The sequence below is a fragment of the Leucopleurus acutus genome, assembly GCF_964270905.1.
Source record: "Leucopleurus acutus genome assembly, chromosome: 10".
Classification (NCBI taxonomy): Eukaryota; Metazoa; Chordata; class Mammalia; order Artiodactyla; family Delphinidae; genus Leucopleurus; species Leucopleurus acutus.
In genome coordinates this window covers 7,359,578-7,381,958 of record NC_139153.1, presented here as the reverse complement: position 1 = coordinate 7,381,958, position 22,381 = coordinate 7,359,578, and the positions used below count along the sequence as shown (strand labels likewise).

At 45.9% G+C, this 22,381-nt stretch overlaps 1 protein-coding gene across 1 annotated transcript in view; it reads right to left on the bottom strand.

Annotated features, from left to right (window-relative positions):
- The window catches only part of SEC13 (SEC13 homolog, nuclear pore and COPII coat complex component), a 54,451-nt gene extending 32,391 nt beyond the window's left edge, over positions 1 to 22,060 (bottom strand). Inside the window, exons 1-5 of the mRNA XM_082848875.1 lie at positions 21,973 to 22,060; positions 19,261 to 19,305; positions 10,290 to 10,405; positions 7,161 to 7,312; positions 6,576 to 6,709 (exon numbers count right to left, since the gene is read on the bottom strand). Coding sequence (XP_082705001.1) covers positions 6,576 to 6,709; positions 7,161 to 7,312; positions 10,290 to 10,405; positions 19,261 to 19,305; positions 21,973 to 21,975 — 450 coding nt within the window. The 5' untranslated portion in view covers positions 21,976 to 22,060. The remainder of the gene's footprint in view (positions 1 to 6,575; positions 6,710 to 7,160; positions 7,313 to 10,289; positions 10,406 to 19,260; positions 19,306 to 21,972) is intronic.
- Positions 22,061 to 22,381: the final 321 nt, after the last annotated feature.

The following is a 22,381-nucleotide window of genomic DNA, read 5'->3' as shown; positions in this document are numbered from 1 at the left end:
AGAGAACTATCTTATGACCCAGCAATTCCACTTCTGGCTATTAATACCAAAAACCAAATAAAAACCCAACAAAACCCCCTTAATTCAAAATATATCTGCACTCCCCCATCCTCACTGCAGCATTATTTATAATAGCCAAGATATGCAAACAAGCTACGTGTCCATCAGTGGATGAATGGATAAATAGGTGGGGTGTGTACACACACACACAGGAATATTATTCAGCCATAAAAAAAGAATGAAATCTTACCATCTGTAACAACATGGATGGTCCTTGAGGGCATAAGGCTAAGTGAAATAAGTCAGAAAGAAAAAGACAAAAACTGTATGATCTCACTTACATGTGAAATTAATAAAAACCCCCAAGCTCATGGATACAAAGAACAGATTGGTGGTTTCCAGAAGTGGGGATGAGGGATGGGCAAAATGGGTGAAAGAGGTCAAAAGGTACAACCTTTCAGTTATAACAGCCTATAGGCTCTGGTGCCAGGACGCCTCAGGCTAAACAACCAACAGGGCGGGAACACAGCCCCACCCATCAGCATACAGGCTGCCTAAAATCTTCCTGAGCCCACAGCCGGCCCTGCCCACCAGAAGTACAAGACCCAGCTCCGTCCACCAGTCCCTCCCATCAAGAAGCCTGCAGAAGCCTCTCAGACCAGCCTCATCCACCAGAAGCAGGAAGAACTACAAACCTGCAGCCTGCAGAACAGAAAACGCAATCACAGAAAGTTAGACAAAATGAGATGGCAGAGGAATATGTCCCAGACAAAGGAACAAGATAAACCCCCAGAACAACAACTAAGTGAACTGGAGATAGGCAATACACCCAAAAAAGAATTCAGAGTACTGATAGTAAAGATGATCCAAGATCTTGGAAAAAGAATGGAGGCACAGACTGAGAAGATACAAGAAATGTTTAATAAAGGGCTAGAAGATCTAAAGGACAAAGAGAGATGAAAAATACAATAACTGAAATGAAAAATAAACTAGAAGGAATCAATAGCAGAATAAGTGAGGCAGAAGAACGGTTAAGTGAGCTGGAAGACGGAATGGTGGAAATCACTGCCACGGAACAGAATAAAGAAAAAAGAATGAAAAGAAATGAAGACAGTCTAAGAGACATCTGCCACAACATTAAATGCAGCAACATTCATATTATGGGAGTCCCAGAAGGAGAAGAGAGAGAAAGGACCTGAGAAAATATTTGAAGAGATAATAGCTGAAGACTTCCCTAACATGGGAAAGGAAACAGTCACCCAAGTGCAGGAAGTGCAGAGTCCCAGGCAGAATAAACCCAAGGAGGAACAGGCTGAGACACATAATAATCAAAATGACAAAAATTAAAGACAGAGAAAATATTACAAGCAACAAGGGAAAAAAAAATAACACACAAGGGGAATTCCCATAAGGTTATCAGCTGATTTTTAAGCAGAAACCCTGCAGGCCAGAAGGGAGTGGCACAGTATATTTAAAGTGATGAAAGGGAAGAACCTACAACCAAGAATACTGTACCCAGCAAGGCTCTCATTCAGATTCGATGGAGAAATCACAAGCTTTACTGACAAGCAAAAGCTAAGAGGTTTCAGCACCACCAGACAGCTTTGCAACAAATGGTAGAGGAACTTCTCTAGGTGCGGGAAAAAAAGGCCACAACTAGAAACAGGAAAATTACGAATAGAAAAGCTCACCGGTAAAGGCAAACATACAGTAAAGGTAGGAAATCATTCGCACACAAATATGACATCAAAACCAGCAATCATGAGAAGAGGAGAGGACAAATGCAGGATACTGGAAATGCATTTAAAATGAAAAGACCAGCAACTTAAAACAACCTTGTTTATATATAGACTGCTATATCAAAACCTCATGGTAACCACAAACTGAAAATCTACAATAGATATACACACACAAAAAAGAAAAAGGAATCCAAACGCAACACTAAAGTTAGTCATCAAATCACAAGAGAAAACCAAAGGAGGATGGGGAGAAAAAAGACCTACAAAAACAAATCCACAACAATTAGCAAAATGGCAATAAGAACATACATATCAGTAATTACCTCAAACATAAGCAGATTAAATGCTCCAACCAAAAGACACAGACTGGCTGAATGGATACAAACTTTCAGTTATAAAATAAGTAAGTCATAGGGATGTGATACACAGCTTGGTGACTAGTTAATACCGCAAGAAAAAAAAGAAGTGATTAGTTAATACCTCAATTAAAAAAAAGAAGTGATTAGAAAGATAATTACTGGTAAAGAAGAGAATGAACACATCATCCCCAAGTTTCCCGGGATCCCTTTGCAATCCATCTGTGCTGCCCACCTCCCTACGCTCAGCAACCACTGATCTGCCGTCACTACAGTTTGCTTTTCCATACTATGAAATCACAGTATGTACATTGTCTGATTTTTTTCCAGTCAGCATAATTATTTTAAAATTCATTTATCTCGTGTTTATCAATAGTCATTTCTTTTTATTGCGAGGTAGCATTTCTGTAGTACGGATATACCACAATTTGTTGACCCATTCACCTGTTCATACTCATTTGGATTATTTCCAGGTTTTGGCTATTAAAGTTGCTATGAACTTTGGTATTTAAGTCTTTGTGTGAACTTGAAAGTCAGCTTCGCTAGTTATAAATTCTTGCCTCACACATTCTTACCTTGAGTATTGTAAATGTGTTCTCCGCTTTCTCATGCACAGATCATTGCTGTTGAAAAGCCAGATAATCCAATTGTTTCCCTTGTAAGTTACATGGCTCCTTTTGCCTAGATGCCCAAAGGACTTTTTTTTTTTTCCTTTAAGGCCAGTAATTTCACTATACTTAGGCCTTTTTGCTGGTGATTCTGGGTTGATAGTCTTAAGTATAGGGTACGCTCTCTCAATATGTAGTTTCAAATATGGTTTTTAAATTTTAAGGTAGTTTTCTTGAATCAGTTTTTAGTATTTGTTCTGTTTTCTTCTTCTGGACACCTAATATTCACATTTGATCTCTGCTTGTCTTCACTTTTTGTCAAAATCTTTTTATTTCTTTTTTCCCTTTTTCACATTATTTCTCTTAAGGCATTATCTGTTGTGTTTATTTGCTCTGGTATTCCTTCTAGTTTAGTCTTTATGAAATAATTTTTAATTTCTAACTCTTTCCTGAGTTCTGTCACCTCATTTCTTCTGAGTCTTTCAAATTTTGATTTATGCTATTTTTAAATGTCTTATGTTATTTAAAAAAACTCTCTTAGCTTGACTGGAAATAGCGGGTGACAACTGGTTGTTTTTGTGGGCATGTCTTTCTTTCACTGCCCGTGAGAATGTTATTCTGCATATTGATTTTTTCTTAAAGGAAAAAACTTTCTTAAAGGAAAACTTCTGAGATTTCACCTCAAATACTTCTTTTTTCTTTTTTTGCGGTACGTGGGCCTCTCACTGTTGTGGCCTCTCCCGTTGCGGAGCACAAGCTCCGGACGCGCAGGCTCAGCGGCCATGGCTCACGGGCCCAGCCACTCCGCGGCATGTGGGATCTTCCCGGACCGGGGCATGAACCCGTGTCCCCTGCATCGGCAGGCAGACTCTCAACCACTGTACCACCAGGGAAGCCCTTCTTTGTTATTTTTAAGTGAAATTAGTTTTCCTGATCAAATGAGGTTCAGGAAAGCCTTTCTAAGTTCAGAAGTGTCTGTTTTTGTGTAGTAGTAACAAATGTGACAGCTTGCTTCTGGGATTTCATGGCTCTGTTCCTCTCCCCCACTCTGGTCTATATCCTCTCTTTCCTTTTAGTGTGTGTCCCCCTCTGGCTCTGTGTCCCTCTGCTCACAAGAGGCACTATTGTGGAAGCAAGCCCAGTGGGTCATGAGGGTCCGATTTCTCCAAGTCCCTTTAGTCTCTCTTTTGGTGGGCCCCCTGCGCTCACCTGGTATGAGGTCATGCAACCCCCAGGCCCCATGTCAGTTCTCCAAAGGAGATACAAATAGCCAATAAGCACGTGAAAAGATGCCCAACACCATCAGTCACTGGAGAAATGCAAATCAAAACCACAATAAGGTACTACTTCACACCCACTTGGATGGCTATCATCAAAAAGAAGACAAAAAGAAAAAAAAAAAGAAGACAACAAGTGTTGGCAAGGATGTGGCGAAACTGAAATCCTCATACACTGCTGGCAGGAATGTAAAATGGTGCAGTTAATTTGGATAACAGTTAGCAGTACTTCAAAAGTTAAACACAGAGATTCCATGACTTGGCAATTTTACTCCCAAGAAAGTTCAAAACACAAAAACGGACACACAAATGTTTGTAGGAACATTATTCATAATAGCTGAAAATGATCACTAACTGATGAATGGCAAAATAAAATGTGTATATTCACACAATGGAATATTATTCAGCCATAAGAAGGCATGAAGCACCGATATATGCTATGATATGGATGAACCTTGAAAACATGCTACGTGAAAGAAGTCAGTCACAAAAGACCACATACTGTATAACTCCATTCACAGGAAATGTCCAGAATAGGCAAGTCCATACAGACAGAAGGCAGATTAGCATTGCTTGGGGCTAGGGGTAGGGTGGGGTGGAGAGTGACTGCTAATGGGGTTTCTTTTCGGGTGATGAAAAAGATCTGGATACTAGCAGTGAGAGTTGTACAACTTCGTGAGTATATTAAAAACTACAGAACTGTATACTTTTAAAAAAGGGTGAATTTTATGATATGTGAATTTTATCTTACTTTTAAAAAAAGTTACAAACAAAAGTACAAAATTCCTGCTGCTGTTTGCCAACTGGCCAGCAATGCTTTCCAGCGAACACCTGTTGGCTCTTCTGGGGGTACTCCTCAGGTGTGGTGGAAGGCATCGCATTACTTCTTCCTCCTGCTCGGATGCCAATACCTCACAGTCTTGCGGCTGTCGGTGGTCCACTGCTCTCTGCTTGTATTTTGGAGTTTGTGGAAATACCTTGCTACCCAATTTTGTTGTTAACTGCTGTTCAGGAGGTTTTGGTTTTGCTACCTAGTTGCTCTGCTGGTTTCTACGCAAAGACTGGAAAAGACTCAAGCACTATGTTGCCATTCCCCACCATCTTCCCAGAAGCCTCTCAGCCTATTCAGTTTTGCAAGTTAGTCAGCAGATGGGGATCACAGGGTCCCAAGTAACAAGACCCTGAGACAGGCTCCTGGGGCCTTGAAGGCTGGGCAGGCTATGGACCCCATGAATTTGAGAACTGCAGAAGTAAGTACAGCGTCAAACTTGGGGCTGCTGACTTCCATCTGCATAGTTTTCAGAAGTGCTGGGGCCATGAAAGCTGGACTGCTGTGTAGACAGAAGGTAGATGGATTCCAGGATTCTAACCTCAGCACAGTACCTTCTCTAAGTCACTTACTTTTTCTAAGCCTCACTTACCTAATCATAAAATGAGAACAGGACTGGTGACCTTGCAAATCTGTACATTTGTTATTTTTTCTTTCATTCACAAACATTTGAGAGGATTACATGACATACAATAGACGCTCAAGAAATGTGAGATTTCCCCTCACTGTCCACCGTGCTTGCTTTCTTTCTTTTTTTAAATTTACTTTATTTTTGGCTGCGTTGGGTCTTTGTTGCTGCATGCGGGCTCTCTCTAGTTGCGGCAAGTGGGGGCTATTCGTCATTGTGGTGTGTGGGCTTCTCATTGCAATGGCTTCTCTTGTTGCAGAGCATGGGCTCTAGGCGCGCAGGCTTCAGCAGTTGTGGTGCACGGGCTCAGCAGTTGTGGCTCGCGGGCTCTCGAGTGCAGGCTCAGTAGTTGTGGCGCACGGGGCTTAGCTGCTCCATAGCATGTGGGATCTTCCTTGATGAGGGCTCGAACTCGTGTCCCCTGCATCAGCAGGTGGATTCGTAACCACTGCGCCACCAAGGAAGCCCCACTGTGCTTTCTTGACTGTTTTAAACTTAATGTCCAATGACTATAAGTAGAGAACTAAATTCCTATGTTTTTGTTTTTTTTTTTGCGGTACGCGGCCCTCTCACTGCTGTGGCCTCTCCCGTTGCGGAGCACAGGCTCCGGACGCGCAGGCTCAGCGGCCATGGCTCACGGGCCCAGCCACTCCGCGGCATGCGGGATCTTCCTGGACCAGGGCACGAACCCATGTCCCCTGCATCGGCAGGCGGACTCCCCATCACTGCGCCACCAGGAAAGCCCCCTATGATGATTTTTAACACCACTCAGTTCCAGGGGTCCCAATGACCACTGCAGGCCATGTCAACTTGAGGTGTCCATAGCAAGGGTGGCAGTGAGGCAGCGTACTGCTGCCACCTTGCCAGTGCCCTGGCCCTCCCCGACTTGGAGGAACCAGTGCCAACCCTGCCGTGGGCTGAATGAGGCTGGTGCAGCCTGGCCTCCCTGGATGCAGCCTGTCTGGCTTCAGAGCAGAGAGGCTCAGAGCTGCTCTCCCAAGCATGTCTGATCAGCAGCCCCCTCCCCTGGCCCACCGCACAGCAGTGACACTGTTCCTGCCACTCTCTAAGGAGTGAACAGGGGACACGAGGCAAGGTCACAGAGCTACCCCCTATACACAGGAAGGGTGTGACTTACAGTGTGAGCATTGTTGATCTTCTTCACTTCCCATTGGCCCAAGCCGGTGTAAGTCAGCAGAGAGATGGCTCCATCTGAGCTCCCACAAGCTAGGATCAGGCCGTAGTCATGGGGGGCCCAGCACACAGAGTTTACTGCAGGAAGGAGGGAGGAACAGTGAGCAGACTTTCAGTTCTGAGACTTACTGTTTTACTAAATTTCTAAAAAAAAAAATTGTAGGGATCACCAGGAGGAGGTTGTAATTTTGTCAATTAAGGAGATTTAAAAAACCCATCACTACTAATATCATCATAAACTAAAGCCTATCTCATAATCTGAGAACAAGGCCAGTACTTGAAATGAATAAACCTTAAAAAAACAAAAATCTCGCTATGCTGTCTTTGCTTTTCTCATTTTGCTTTGGATTGGCTTTAGGTCTTAAGGCCTTACCTCAGCTGTGGAAAGAGTAACAGAAAAGCAACCAAAGCCCAGGGGACAAACGACGAGCATCACAAGGGGAAAGCCAAGGGTTAGCCAAGACAGAGGCCTCCCCCTCTCCCCCAGGGCCCCTCTGCCCGCCGCCCTCTCCTGCCACACTCAGTGTACCTGAGGAGTCGTGTCCCGTGTGCTCATGCGTCTTCTCCCAGGTGCCATTTTCCTCTTTCCAGATAATGACTTTGCGGTCATAGGAGCAGGATGCCAGGACATTGCCATACATGGGGTGGGCCCAGGCCACTTGCCACACAGGACCCTCATGACTGCAAGGGGAGAGGGTCAGAGGTTGCTCAAATGGGCCAAAGGAACCCACAGTGCTCTGCCAGCCACTACTTTGGACAGAAGTGAATGGCTTCTCAGGACAGAACTGCCTAAAAATTTCAAAAAGGAGAGCCGTGTATAATGTCACTCCAAAAGGGACCGTCATTGGGCAGTGAGGACCCTGAGGCCGAAGGCGAGTCAGCCCCTCTGTCCCGACACGGCAGAGCCCTCACCTACCCCAGATGGTGGCCAGCATAGCCTACATGTACTGTCATCAGCACAGTCACCAACAGATCCAGCGTTTACCCCCACAAGTGCTCAGGATATATCTGTAGATGAATCACTCCTCATCTTCCCAGACAGTCACCTTCTTGCGGAGGCAGTAACTATTTCATTTTGATACCTGCCACTACTCCTTTAACTTTATCAACAGGCATGTCTCTCTCTTCTCTTCCCATCTCTGTGCGTTCACTGTCTGAGCACGTACCCTGTGCCAGGCTCTGTACTGGGGCCGTCCCTCAGAACGGGGGGCACCCAGCACACGGAGGTGGATGGCACAGAGGGGATGGGACAGGCTCTTTCACACCTATTCCACACTCACTTGCTGCTTGACTTTAGGCCAGGGCCATATCCTCTCTTCGGCTTTGTCTCTTAATAGAGGTGTCAACAAGACTTCTTTCACATGGCGGTCATGAGGGAAATGTTTGTGATAACTCAATAAAGAGCTTACAACAGTGCTTGGTACAAGAAAAGGAGAAAACACAAGCTTGACGACTGCTAGCTCTGGTGCTGCTCCCTGCTCCCCCATCCACCCCGGGACTGCTGACACTCAGAGTTCTCCTCCCTCCAGCTGGGACAGTGGTCCAACCCCAGTCTCTACAAAGGAGCTGCTAATGAAACTCTTGTAGACTCAAACGTCCTACAACTAGCGTAACTTTAACTGAGGGAACAAAGAATGGGGGCCTGAATTTATTACCCTCCAATACTTTTCATACTTAGAGCAGAAGAAAAACGCAGAGCAGAGGACCGAGTGACAGCAGACTCAGTCCTGGTGACTGCCCCCACCCCACCCCCCTCCGCCCAGCCTGCCGGCTTCCCGAGCTGTCCTCTCTTTGCAGCATGATGCCCAGATGGCAGCCAGGCCTCGCCCTCAGAGCTCTCCGCTCAGCCACGGGCTGCTGAGCAGGGAAGGCGGCATCTGGCTCCTGAGTCACTTGACTCCTGACACTCAGGAAGAGGTGGAACTTCTAGGCCTATCTCCTGAAACGGCTACTGACTTAGCTATGTCTGTTTTAACCTATTCACAAACATGTACTGAACACCCACTTGTCAGCAATTCTTAACTTCTCCTGTGCAGTCTGGTGAACGTTATGGTCCCTTCTCAGAATAATGGATAAAATACATAGAGCTAGGGCTTCCCTGGTGGCGCAGTGGTTGAGACTCCGCCTGCCGATGCAGGGGACACGGGTTCATGTCCCGGTCCGGGAAGATCCCACATGTCATGGAGCGGCTGGGCCAGTGAGCCATGGCCGCTGAGCCTGCGCGTCCGGAGCCTGTGCTCCGCAACGGGAGAGGCCACAACAGTGAGAGGCCCACGTACCGCAAAAAAAACAAAAAACAAAAAAAAAATACATAGAGCTAGGATTATAAAGAAAACCCAATTATACTGATATACAGTTATCAAAACGTTAAAGAACAATTTATGTTATTAGTGATACGTGTGCTTCTTTGTTAACGCTTTAAGTAACAAACTCTAGTGGCAAGTCTAATAACCATTCTAACTTCAAGGTAGTGATGAGCACAAATGCTGTTTTGAGAAAGCTACAACAACTGTAATGTGATATAAAAATATCTGTGACGGTCTTCCCTAGTGGCCCAGTGGTTAAGGATCCGCCTGCCAATGCAGGGGACACGGGTTCGAGCCCTCGTCCAGAAAGATCCCACATGCTGCAGAGCAACTAAACCCGTGCGCCACAACTACTGAGCCTGTGCTCCAGAGCCCACGAGCCACAACTACTGAAGCCCGCACGCCTAGAGCCCATGCTCGGCAACAAGAGAAGCCACCACAATGAGAAGCCCGCGCGCCGCAATGAAGAGCAGACCCCGCTCACCGCAACCAGAGAAAGCCAGCGTGCAGCAACGAAGACCCAACGCAGCCAAAAATAAATAAATTTATTAAAAACAAAAATCTATGACTCCTATTGGTAACAAAGTGACAGGTACTATGAATACTACTGTAGTTCCTGGCCTATAGCCATAATTGAAGGAAATGCTAAATATCAGTCACTGAAAATAAAGAGGTAATGTTTTCCCTTTCCCAGTTCACCACCTCCTGAATTCTACCCACAGAACACTTGGAGATCCATGGTACCCAGGTTAAGAACCCCATCTACCTGAGGTAGTGAACTGAGGGAAAGCACGAGAGTGCGGCCACAAAACTGAGAGCCAGGATCTCAAGAATCTCAACAGGGAGAAAGGTAAATGAAACATCTGCAAATATTCACCGAGTACCTACCACGGGCAAACAGGCAGAATTATGGGATTTATATCATTACTATTACATTCTTAGATCACCAGCCTTGAGTCACTTTAGATCATGTGGTAGCTAAACTTGTTTAAAAAAAAAAAGTTAGTTTCCCACTTTTGAAAATAGCAGTGGCCACTGGACGCTTGTTGCAAGTAGGCTCTAACTGGGTGGAGACAGCGGCAGCCTGTGTTGGGGGTGAGTGGGTAGAGGCTCTGAGAGCCTATAACTGACTCCCTCGCCCCAGGTCTGTCAGTGGGCATTTGGGCGGCAGAATTGGGATTTGCTCCTGGCTCCATCGGCCTGGGATACCTGATGAGGGCAGCCGGCTGGCTGGGACCAGGTGTCCTCTCCGCTGACTGCACTGCGGGCTGCTCTGATCTGGCCCTCAGCCCTTCCTGCCATGTCTGAGAAGCCTACTCTCTGAGACCTTGCCCGGGGTTGGCTGCACTCACCCCCTGAGGTCGGCGATGAGGATCTGCCCTCCGTTGCGCACGTCGAAGATCTTGACAGACCTGTCTGATGAGCAGGTTGCCAGGCGGGTGCCGTAGTAGTCCATCTGGGCATCATGCTGCAAAGAGAGGACAGCTCGGGAAGCCGGCAGGCTGGGCGGAGCGGGGTGGGGTGGGGGCAGTCACCAGGACTGAGTCTAGTAGGGACCAGAATCTACCTGAAGTTAATCAAACCTCAAAGAATCATCACTATCAGGCAGGAAGCTAGCATGTCAACGTTCTCACTTCTCTGACAGGTAATTTCCTTCTGAAAGGGACAAGAAAAACCACACCCAGCTGCTTTCAGACCCTTTACATCACAGGGGAAGTCCTTCCCAGTCCTGTTCTGCAGGGTGGGTATATGGGAGAAGAGAAGCTTGCCTAGCTTCCTTCTTCTTCCTCCTTCCTCACGCCCCACTGTGTTCCGAGGCTCCGTGGGCCGCCAGGGAGGTTTGGCTCAGCGCCAGAACCCAGGGCTAATGCTGACCCAAAGAAGCAGGCCACTGACTGCCTGCAGGCCCCAATCAGGTCCTCCATGATGCACGCCAGTACCCCAGACTCTCCACTCATGCCTTAAATGTCACTGGTCCCATCACTGATGAACCAACTTCATCGATGCTGCCTGGCCATCCAGACCTAGGGCTGGGCCCTGCCCACAGCTCCTTTTCCATCGGGGCGATGGCTCCTCTGAGCCAATCCACCTGCTGCCTCACTGTACTTACTGGCCCCTCCTGTTTGCTGGCCCTGCCTATTCCAACGGATGACACTTTCTTCACTGCTGCGCCTTGGGGGTTTCAGGAACTATTAGCTGTCACTCTTGTGGTCATCAGGGGCAATCACATCCTTTCAGAGGGAAGCAATCATTTCGTCTGCTTCAACACTCCTTCCGCACCTCCCTACCCAAGGAAAACATCCTGATTCTTCTTGGGAGGCCAACCCCCTCCACCATTCCAGGTCTTGGCTTGTTGGAAGGCAGGCAGGGCAGGTGCTATGACAGAGCTTCTCTGCAAGTGTTTTTCTGAAGCACTGCTCCTGCAGAGTGCTATCACACACTTTGGGAGGAAGTACGGCAAAGAACCTAAGAGATTTAAATCCTATCTCAAGTTACCTGCTGTGCAACCTTAGAAAAATTTCCTAATACCCTTGAACCTAGTTTCCTTATCTTTAAATGGACCTGATGATGGCATCTACTTTGAGGGTTGTTATGAAGCTTAAATGAGCATGGGGTGTGATGCACAGTGAGCATGTAGACGTTAGTCATTACTACTTTGTCTCATCTGTTCCCCAAGATGAACCCACAGAGAGAGGTAGCATATCCATAATTTTCCCCATCTTAGCTATGGGGAAATAGGGCTGGCTCAGGAAAGTTAAGAGATTGACTACGAGTTTGGTTCAAGATGGCAGAGTAGAAGGACATGCCCTCACTCTCTCTTGCGAGAGCACCGGATTCACAACTAACTGCTGAACAATCATGGACAGGAAGACGCTGGAACTCACCAGAAAAGATACCCCACATCCAAAGACAAAGGAGAAGCCACAATGAGATGGTAAGAGGGGTGCAATCACAATAAAATCAAATCCCATAACTGCTGGGTGGGTGACTCACAAACTGGAGAACACTTATACCACAGAAGTCCACCCACTGGAGTGAAGGTTCTGAGCCCCACGTCAGGCTTCACAACCTGGGAGTCTGGCAACGAGAAGAGGAATTCCTAGAGAATCAGATTTTGAAGACTAGTGGGATTTGATTGCAGGACTTTGACAGGACAGGGGGAAACAGAGAATCCACTCCTGGAGGGCACACACAAAGTAGTGTGCACATGGGGACCCAGGGGAAGGAGCAGTGACCCCAGGGGAGACTGAATCAGACCTACCTGCTAGTGTTGGAGGGTCTCCTGCAGCGGCAGGGGGTGGCTGTGGCTCACCGTGGGGACAAGGACACTGGCAGCAGAAGTTCTGGGAAGTATTCCTTGGTGTGAACCCTCCCAGAGTCCACCATTAGCCCCACCAAAGAGCCGGGTAGGTTCCACTGTTGGGTCGCCTCAGGCCAAACAACCAACAGGGAGAGAACCCAGCCCCACCCATCAGCAGACAAGTGGATTAAAGTTTTATTGAGCTAAGCTCAGAGCAACACCACTCTACCCACCACCAGTCTCTCCCATCAGGAAACTTGCACAAGCCTCTTAGATAGCCTCATCCACCAGAAGGCAGACAGCAGAAACAAGATCAACTACAATTCTGTAGCTGTGGAAGGAAAACCACATTCACAGAAAGACAGACAGATGAAAAGGCAGAGGACTTTGTACCAGATGAAGGAACAGGATAAAACCCCAGAAAATCAACTAAGTGAAGTGGAGACAGGCAACCTTCCAGAAAAATAATTCAGAATAATGATGGTAAAGATGATCCAGGGGGCTTCCCTGGTGGCGCAGTAATTGAGAGTCCGCCTGCCAAAGCAGGGGATGCGGGTTTGTGCCCTGGTCTGGGAGGAACCCACATACCACAGAGTGGCTGGGCCCATGAACCACTGCCGCTGAGCCTGCGCGTCTGGAGCCTAAGCTCCGAAACGGGAGAGGCCACAGCAGTGAGAGGCCCGCGTACCGCAAAAAAAAAAAAAAAAAAGATGATCCAGGACCTCGGAAAAAGAAGGTAGGCAAAGATCAAGAAGATGCAAGAAAATGTTTAACAAAGACCTAGAAGAATAAAAGAACAAACAAACAGAGATGAACAATACAATAACTAAAATGAAAAATACACTAGAAGGAATCAATAGCAGAATAATTGAGGCAGAAGAACAGATAAGTGACCTGGAAGACAGAATGGTGGAATTCACTGCTGTGGAACAGAATAAAGAAAAAAGAATGAAAAGAAATGAAGACAGCCTAAGAGACCTCTGGGACAACATTAAACACAACATTAGCATGACAGGGGTCCCAGAAGGAGAAGAGAGACAGAAAGGACCTGAGAAAATACTTGAAGAGATTATAGTTGAAAACTTCCCTAACATGGGAATGGAAATAGCCACCCAAGTCCAGGAAGCACAGAGAGTCCCAGGCAGGACAAACCCAAGGAGACACCTGCCAAGACACATAGTAATCAAATTGGCAAGAGTTAAAGACAAAGAAAAATTATTGAAAGCAGTAAGGGAAAAACAACAAATAACATACAAGGGAACTTCCATAAGGTTAAGAGCTGATTTCTCGGCAGAAATTCTACAAGCAAGAAGGGAGTGGCATGACATATTTAAAGTGATGAAAGGGAACAACCTACAACCAACATTACTCTACCCAGCAAGGATCTCATTCAGATTTGATGGAGAAATCAAAAGCTTTACAGACCAAAAAAGCTAAGAGAATACAGCACCACCAAACCAGCTCTACAGCAAATGCTAAAGGAACTTCTCTAAGTGGGAAACACAAGAGAAGAAAAGCACCTACAAAAACAAACCCACAACAATTAAAAAAATGGTCATAGGAACATACATATCGATAATTACCTTAAACGTGAATGGATTAAATGCTCCAACCAAAAGACACAGGCTCACTGAATGGTTACAAAAACAATACCCATATATATGCTGCCTACAGGAGACCCACTTCACACCTAGGGACACGTACAGGCTGACAGTGAGGGGATGGAAAAAGATATTCCATGCAAGTGGAAATCAAAAGAAAGCTGGAGTAGCAATACTCATATCAGATAAAATAGACTTCAAAATAAAGGATGTTACAAGAGACAAGGAAGGACAGTACATCATGATCAAAGGATCAATCCAAGAAAAAGATATAACAATTATATATGCACCCAACATAGGAGCACCTCAATACATAAGGCAACTGCTAACAGCTATAAAAGAGGAAATCGACAGTAACACAATAATAGTGTGGGACTTTAACACCTCACTTACACCAATGGACAGATGATCCAGACAGAAAATTAATAAGGAAATGCAAGCTTTAAATGACACAACAGATCAGACAGATTTCACTGATATTCATAGGACATTCCATTCAAAAAGAGCAGATTACACTTTCTTCTCAAGTGCACATGGAACATTCTCCAGGACAGATCACATCTTGGGTCACAAATCGAACCTCCGTAAATTTAAGAAAATTGAAATCATATCAAGCATCTTTTCTGACCACAATGCTATGAGATTAGAAATCAATTACAGGGGAAAAAAATGTAAAAAACCAGAACACATAGAGGCTAAACAATACGTGACTAAGTAACCAAGAGATCATTGAAGAAATCAAAGAGGAAATCAAAATATACCTACAGACACATGACAATGAAAACACAACGATCCAAAACCTACTGGATGAAGCAAAGCAGTTCTCAGAGGGAAGTTTATAGCAATACAATCCTACCTCAAGAAACAACAAACTTCTCAAATAAACAATCTAACCTTACACCTAAAGGAACCAGAGAAAGAAGAACAAACAAAACCCAAAGGTAGTAGAAGGAAAGAAATCATAAAGATCAGAGCAGAAATAAATGAAATAGAAACAAAGAAAACAATAGCAAAGATCAATAAAACTAAAAGCTGGTTCTTTGATAAGATAAAATTGATAAACCTTTAGCCAGACTCATCAAGAAAAAGAGGGAGAGGACTCAAATCCATAAAATTAGAAATACAAAAGAAGAAGTTACAACAGACTCCACAGAAATACAAAGCATCCTAAGAGACTGCTATAAGCAACTCTATGCCAATAAAATGGACAGCCTGGAAGAAATGGACAAATTCTTAGAAAGGTATAACCTTGCAAGACTCAACCAGGAAGAAAGAGAAAATATGAACAGACCAATCACAAGTAATGAAATTGAAACTGTGATTAAAAATCTTCCAACAGGGCTTCCATGGTGGCGCAGTGGTTAAGAGTCCGCCTGCCGATGCAGGGAACACAGGTTCGTGCCCCGGTATGGGAAGATCCCACATGCCGCGGAGCGGCTAGGCAAAGGAAACATGGCCGCTGAGCCTGCGCGTCCGGAGCCTGTGCTCCACAGCGGGAGAGGTCACAACAGTGAGAGGCCCGCGTACTGCAAAAAAAAAAAAAAAATCTTCCAACAAACAAAAGTCCAGGACCAGATGGCTTCACAGGTGAATTCTGTCAAACATTTAGAGAAGAGCTAACATCCATCCTTCTCAAACTCTTCCAAAAAACTGCAGAGCAAGGAACACTCCCAAACTCATTCTATGAGGCCACCATCACCCTGATTCCAAAACAAGACAAAGATACTACAAAAAAATTACAGACTAATATCACTCACGAATACAGATGCAAAAATCCTCAACAAAATACTAGCAAGCAGAATCCAACAACACATTAAAAGGATCATACACCATGATCAAGTGGGATTTATCCCAGGGATGCAAGGATTCTTCAATATACGCAAATCAATCAATGTGATACACCATATTAACAAACTGAGAAAGAAATGCCATATGATCATCTCAGTAGATGCAGAAAACACTTTTTTTTTTTTTGTGGTACGCGGGCCTCTCACTGTTGTGGCTTATCCCGTTGCGGAGCACAGGCTCCGGACGCGCAGGCTCAGCGGCCATGGCTCACGGGCCCAGCCGCTCCGCGGGATGTGGGATCTTCCCAGACCGGGGCACGAACTCGTGTCCCCTGCATCGGCAGGCGGACTCTCAACCACTGCGCCACCAGGGAAGCCCAGAAAACACTTTTGACCAAATTCAACACCCATTTATGATAAAAACTCTCCAGAAAGTGGGCATAGAGGGAACCTACCTCAACATAATGAAGGCCATATATGACAAACCCACGGCAAACATCATTCTCAATGGCGAAAAACTGAATGCATTTCCTCTAAGATCAGGAACAAGACAAGGATGTCCGCTCTCACCACTATTATTCAACATAGTTTTGGAAGTCCTAGCCATGGCAATCAGAGAAGAAAAAGAAATAAAAGGAATACCAATTGGAAAGGAAGAAGTATAACTATCGCTGTTTGCAGATGACATGATATTATACATAGAGAATCTTAAAGATGCCACCAGAAAACTACTAGAGCTCATCAATGAATTTGGTAAAGTTGCAGGACACAAAAGTAATGCACAGAAATCTCTTGCATTCCTACACACTAATGATGAGGAATCTGAAAGAGAAATTAAGGAAACACTCCCATTTACCACTGCAACAAAAAGAATAAAATACCTAGGAATAAACTGACCTAGGGAGATGAAAGACCTGCATGCAGAAAACTATAAGACACTGATGAAAGAAATTAAAGATGATACAAACAGATGGAGAGATATAGCATATTCTTAGATTGGAAGAATGAATACTGTGAAAATGGTTATACTACCCAAAGCAATCTACAGATTCAACACAATCCCTATCAAATTACCAATGGTATTTTTTACAGGACTAGAACAAAAAAAATCTTAAAATTTGTATGCAGACACAAACGACCCCGAATAGCCAAAGTGGTCTTGAGGGAAAAAAACAGAGCTGGAGGAATCAGACTCGCTGACTTCAGACTATACTACAAAGCTATAGTAATCAAGACAATATGGTACTGGCACTAAAACAGAAATATAGATCAATGGAACAGGATAGAAAGCCCAGAGATAAACCCACGCACCTATGGTCAACTAATCTATGACAAAGGAGGCAAGGATATGCAATGGAGAAAAGACAGTCTCTTCAATAAGTGCTGCAGGGCAAAATGGACAGCTACATGTAAAAGAATGAAATTAGAACACTCCCTAACACTGTTCACAAAAATAAACTCAATATGGATTACAGACCTAAATGTAAGATCGGACACTATAAAACTCTTAGAGGAAAACATAGGAAGAACACTCTTTGACATAAATCACAGCAAGATCTTTTTTGATCCACCTCCTAGAGTAATGGAAATAAAACCAAAAATAAATAAATAGGACCTAATGAAACTTCAAAGCTTTTGCATAGCAAAGGAAACTACAAACAAGACAAAAAGACAACCCTCAGAATGGGAGAGAATATTTGCAAATGAACCAACAAAGGATTAATTTCCAAAATACATAAACAGCTCATGCAGCTCAATATTAAAAAAACAAACAACCCAATCCAAAAAATGGGCAGAAGACCTAAATAGACATTTCTCTAAAGAAGACATACAGACGGCCAAGAAGCACGTTCAAATCTGCTCAACATCACTAATCATTAGAGAAATGCAAATCAAAACTACAATGAGGTATCACCTCACACCACTGAGAATGGGCATCGTCAGAAAATCTACAAACAACCAATGCTGGAGAGGGTGTGGAGAAAAGGGAAGCCTCTTGCACTGTTGGTGGGAATGTAAACTGATACAGCCACTATGGAGAACAGTATGGAGGTTCCTTAAAAAACTAAAAATAGAATTACCATATGACCCAGCAATCCCACTACTGGGCGCATACCCAGAGAAAACCGTATTTCAAAAAGATACATGCAGGGCTTCCCCGGTGGTGCAGTGGTTGAGAGTCCGCCTGCCGATGCAGGGGACACGGGTTTGTGCCCTGGTCCAGGAAAATCCCACATGCCGTGGAGAGGCTGGGCCCGTGAGCCATGGCCGCTGAGCCTGCGCGTCCAGAGCCTGTGCTCCGCAACGGGAGAGGCCACAACAGTGAGAGCCCCGCGTACCGCAAAAAAAAAAAAAAAAAAAATAGATACATGCACCCCAATGTTCACTGCAGCACTATTTACAATAGCCAGGTCATGGAAGCAACCTAAATGCCCATTGACAGACAAACGGATAAAGAATTTGTGGTACATATATACAACGGAATATTACTCAGCCATAAGAAGGAACGAAATTGGGTCATCTGTAGAGACGTGGATGGATCTAGGGACTGTCATACAGAGTGAAGTCAGAAAAACAAATATCGTATACTACTGCATATATGTGGAACCTAGAAAAATGGTACACATGAACCGGTTTGCAGGGCAGAAATAGAGACACAGGGGTAGAGAACAAACGTATGGACACCAAGGGGGGAAAGCGGTGGCAGGGGGGTGGTGGTGGGATGAGTTGGGAGATTGGGATTGACATGTATACACAAATATGTATAAAATGGATAACTAATGAGAACTTGCTGTATAAAAAAATAAATAAAATAAAATTCAAAAAAAAAAAAAGAGATTGACTAGGGATTTCAGACTGGATCTTCTTACCCAAGGTGCCACGCTGTCTCCAAGGAGGTGTGGTCTCACAGCTAGAACACACATGATCCCACCCAGGGAACATACAATTCTGAGACTAGGCAGCCCCTCAGAAGTCCCAAAGCAACTGCTGGTGGGAAGGATGTGATGGCAGGATGCCTGGGATGAAATGCTGTAGGCTGACTGACCTGGGTCCTGTTCAAAGGCTACCTGGACTCCTTGCACTGCAAGAAGCAGAGTCCACATCTTTGCTGCTGGAGACTTTAACCTCTGGACCTTCTCCCACAGCCCTGTCCTTTTACACCAAACCCTATGTTTGCCTCTCAGGAAACGCCTTGAGTTAATGACTTCTGGTTCAAAGAGTACTGTCTGGCCTGCTGTCTGTGCCGGTCCTACCTGGCTCTGCCTTTGTATTGAGTCATTTTCCTATTTTTTTCTTCCCTTTCCCATGGGGCTAAGAAGTGACAGCAGGAGGAATACAGGTGGGAAGACTAATTCAAACCTCTGCACCCACTTCCATCCCATCCCAGAGACAGTTACTTTTTTGGCCAGGAGACCGAGGACCTTGGGCTACAAATTGTTTCCAGGTTTCTCCTGCCGTACAGTGACCAGACTATCACAGCCCTGCCAACTCAGAGGGTACTGCTGGGAGACTGACCATACCCCTCAGGTTACAGCCTAACTATCAAAGGCTGCAAAGCCACAGTGGATTCATAAATGATCAACAGAAATGCCCATGTCCACAGCATGTGAGGAAGTGCTAAAGGAATACTTACAATCATGTCCTCATGGGAAGTATCCACAGTGTTAATTACTGACACCTAGAACCAAAGATATTGTTGGTAAATGCACTGATAGTTAGAATGCAATCATCTCATTGAATCCACTGATCATTTTTAAAGTTCTTGACTGCAACTGTTCATTCATTCATTCATTCAGTAAATGTTCACTCTAAGTGCCTTCATTTTGCCAGGCACTGTGCCAGGGACTGGAGATACAGACACGCAAAAGAGGTACTTCTTGCCCCTGAGAAGCCTGCACATAAGTAACCCCAACAAGGCAAGATAAATACTTTAATGGTGGTTAACATGTGCTATAGCAGTCTGAGGGGCTGGTGGTGGTGGACATAAACTCGGCTCAGATGATGAGGAATTTGCCAGGTGGCACAGGGGAAAAAAAGTACAGTCCAATCAGAGGGCAAAACATGAGCAAAGAAGGGGGGATGGCGGCATGAGCGGTCCTGGCTACATTTGACGTTGAAGAGGGACCCTGAGGGAGCCACGGCCGGGGTTCCTTCCCGGATGACGGAGCCTCTGATGTTCCAGGCAGTTTTTTGCACAACAGGGTTAACACTTAACACTAATTGATTCAACTGATTCTCCTGAGGCTGCTCCCTGGTACACCATCTGTGACAGAGCCCAGTTTATAGGGCTGGAACAGAGCTGCCACGGTCATCACCTTCCTACCCATTCTCTGAGGTGCAGCTCAAATCACGCTGCCCCCTGCCCCATCTTGAAGATTCCCAGATTCCCCAACTGGCTGGACTCCTCTGAATATCAACACTGAATGTCTACAACACTTTACACTGTTTCTTCTCCCAACTAGAAGGTGAGCTCCCTGGAGCCAGGGTCGTTGTCACTGGCCGTTCTGAATCCTCTCAAATCACCCAGTACAGTGCTTTGCAACCAGAAGGAGCTCAGTGACTATCTGCTGAATGAATAAGTAAATGAACAAAAATGCACAGCTTTACTTTGTTCAACTACTATTCTCTCAAAACTCTTGGGATAGAAAAGGGACGGAAAAGGAGGTTTCAGACTGGAAGTGATATTTCTTACCATTTCCCCCATGTCATCTTTTTCCAGCACAAGCCCTGCAGGTATAGAGTCTGACCTGACTTTTCAGAAAGGTGGATACTAGAAGAGAATGGCTGCAAAGCAGTTCAAAATGTACATGTCAAGTAAGCATAGGTTCTCTCACCAAAGTCTAGATGCCCCACAAAGCAACCCCCGAGGTCTGCAAAGGCAAGTAAGGAAGATAAGGAGAAGCATTTCCTACGTGTGCCAAGCTGTCCGGGTCACAAAGTACTCTCACACGTGCACCGGGAAGGCCGAAGGGCAGAGTTCATCACAGCTGTCCGATGGACTAAGGAGATGAAGAAGCCCAGGGAATAGAAAGCACCTGCTCAAGTCACAGAGCTAGTTAAAGGTGGAGCTGGGAGAAGAGCCCCACCTGCTAACTCCCAGCCCACAAAGCCTTCCACTTGACTAGGCTGCCCATCTAGTTGTTACATCCAATTCCCTAAATCAATGGCTGAGGGCTAAGCAGAGGCAGGAAGAAAGCTTACTGATAGTTTCATACTAGTTCACCAGAGGACCTTGGAGATAACCAGCATTTATTTTGAACCACTCTCACGCACCAACCAGGATTGATGAACAAGTGCTTTTTTTTTTTTTAAAGCTCCTTAAAAAAATAAAGTCCCTCCTCCTAAGCACCTCAAGATGTATGGTCTTCCTTAAGTAGTAAAAGACAGCCCTCAAAACAATTAAGCTCTTCAGAATTACTTAATGAGTTAAAAACTCATTTAAAAAGAGCAGAGTGTCAGGGTGTAAGAGACCCCAACTCTTCTTAGCAGCCGAAGAATCAGAGACCAAAAAACACCCCGAGAAATTTAAAACCCAGTGCCCTGCAAAGCAAGAACCAAACCCAGCGTCCAGACTTCTGGGTTCACCCACGTTTCCTCAAAAACCCAGGCACAGCCATTTTCCCGAGAGCACCGGCTTACTGAACCCCCCCTCTGTGCCAGGCTCAGGCTAGATGCTTCTATCCATTAGTTCCCACTGGCGGTCATTCACTAGATGAGTAAGTGTGGAGTGAATGTACACTGTGGATACCACAGAGGTTTAAAAACCCGAGCCCCTGCATCACAGGAACATTCAGCTCATCCTTACATCAGTTTCCTGAAGTGCCCGTCATACCTCGGGGCCCTGGGCTAAGCACCCGTTCCACAAACATCTCTGCTGGGAGAGGCGGGAGGTGGGAGAAGGGAATGGTTGTGAGGGTTTGAATCTCAGCTCTGCCACTTGTTCCCTGTGCAAGAGGCTTCACCTCTCTGAACCTCCAGCTTCCTCATTTGTCAAAGGTCGATTAATAACAGCCCCGACGTCATGGGGCTGTTAGTAGGCTGAGATTAGGAACAAATTCTTGGAACCTACTAAGGGCTCAGGCCACAGTAGCTCCAACGGTGTTTGGGGTTTTGTTTTCAATTGTTGGGGAAAGAGAAGGAAAAGAAGAAGCAGGAGACGCGGCCCGCAGAGTTCTGGGAGGTTCCGCGGCCTCCGCTTGGCCTCCCCCTCCGAAAGGTCCGGACGGGCAGGGCCAGAGACCCCCAGACCCGAAACGGTGCGGGAGAGCTGAACGGCCCCAACTCGGGGCTTGAACCTTAGCGCGGCGAAGAAGCCGGGAGGGCCGCGGCTACGGCCAGAACTCACCATGGTTGCGGCGGCGACGGCGGCAGCGGCAACGCCAGGTCTCGGACGTGGCAGGCCCCAGAGGTGCCTCGGAACAGCTCACTTCCGGTGCCGGCCTCGCAGCCGGTCCGGCCCGGGCGCAGGAGCTTCCGGGCAGCAGCGCGCTCCGCTCGCACGAAGGTTCCGTCCTCTCTGGGGCGGTGCCAAGCCTTCCCACGGCCCCTCCCCTTCTCCGTGCGCGACGCTCGAGACCAAAGGGGTGGGACTCTCGTTTTCCAGGCGAGCCAGGCCCGGGACTTGAAATCTGAAGCTCTAACCTGTCTTCTCTCGTGACCAACCGTTCCCTTTTCCTGAGATCCATACATGAAAAAAGGGACTCATACGTAACTACACCTCCACCCACCTCTCTGTGGTTCTGGGTGCGACTGGC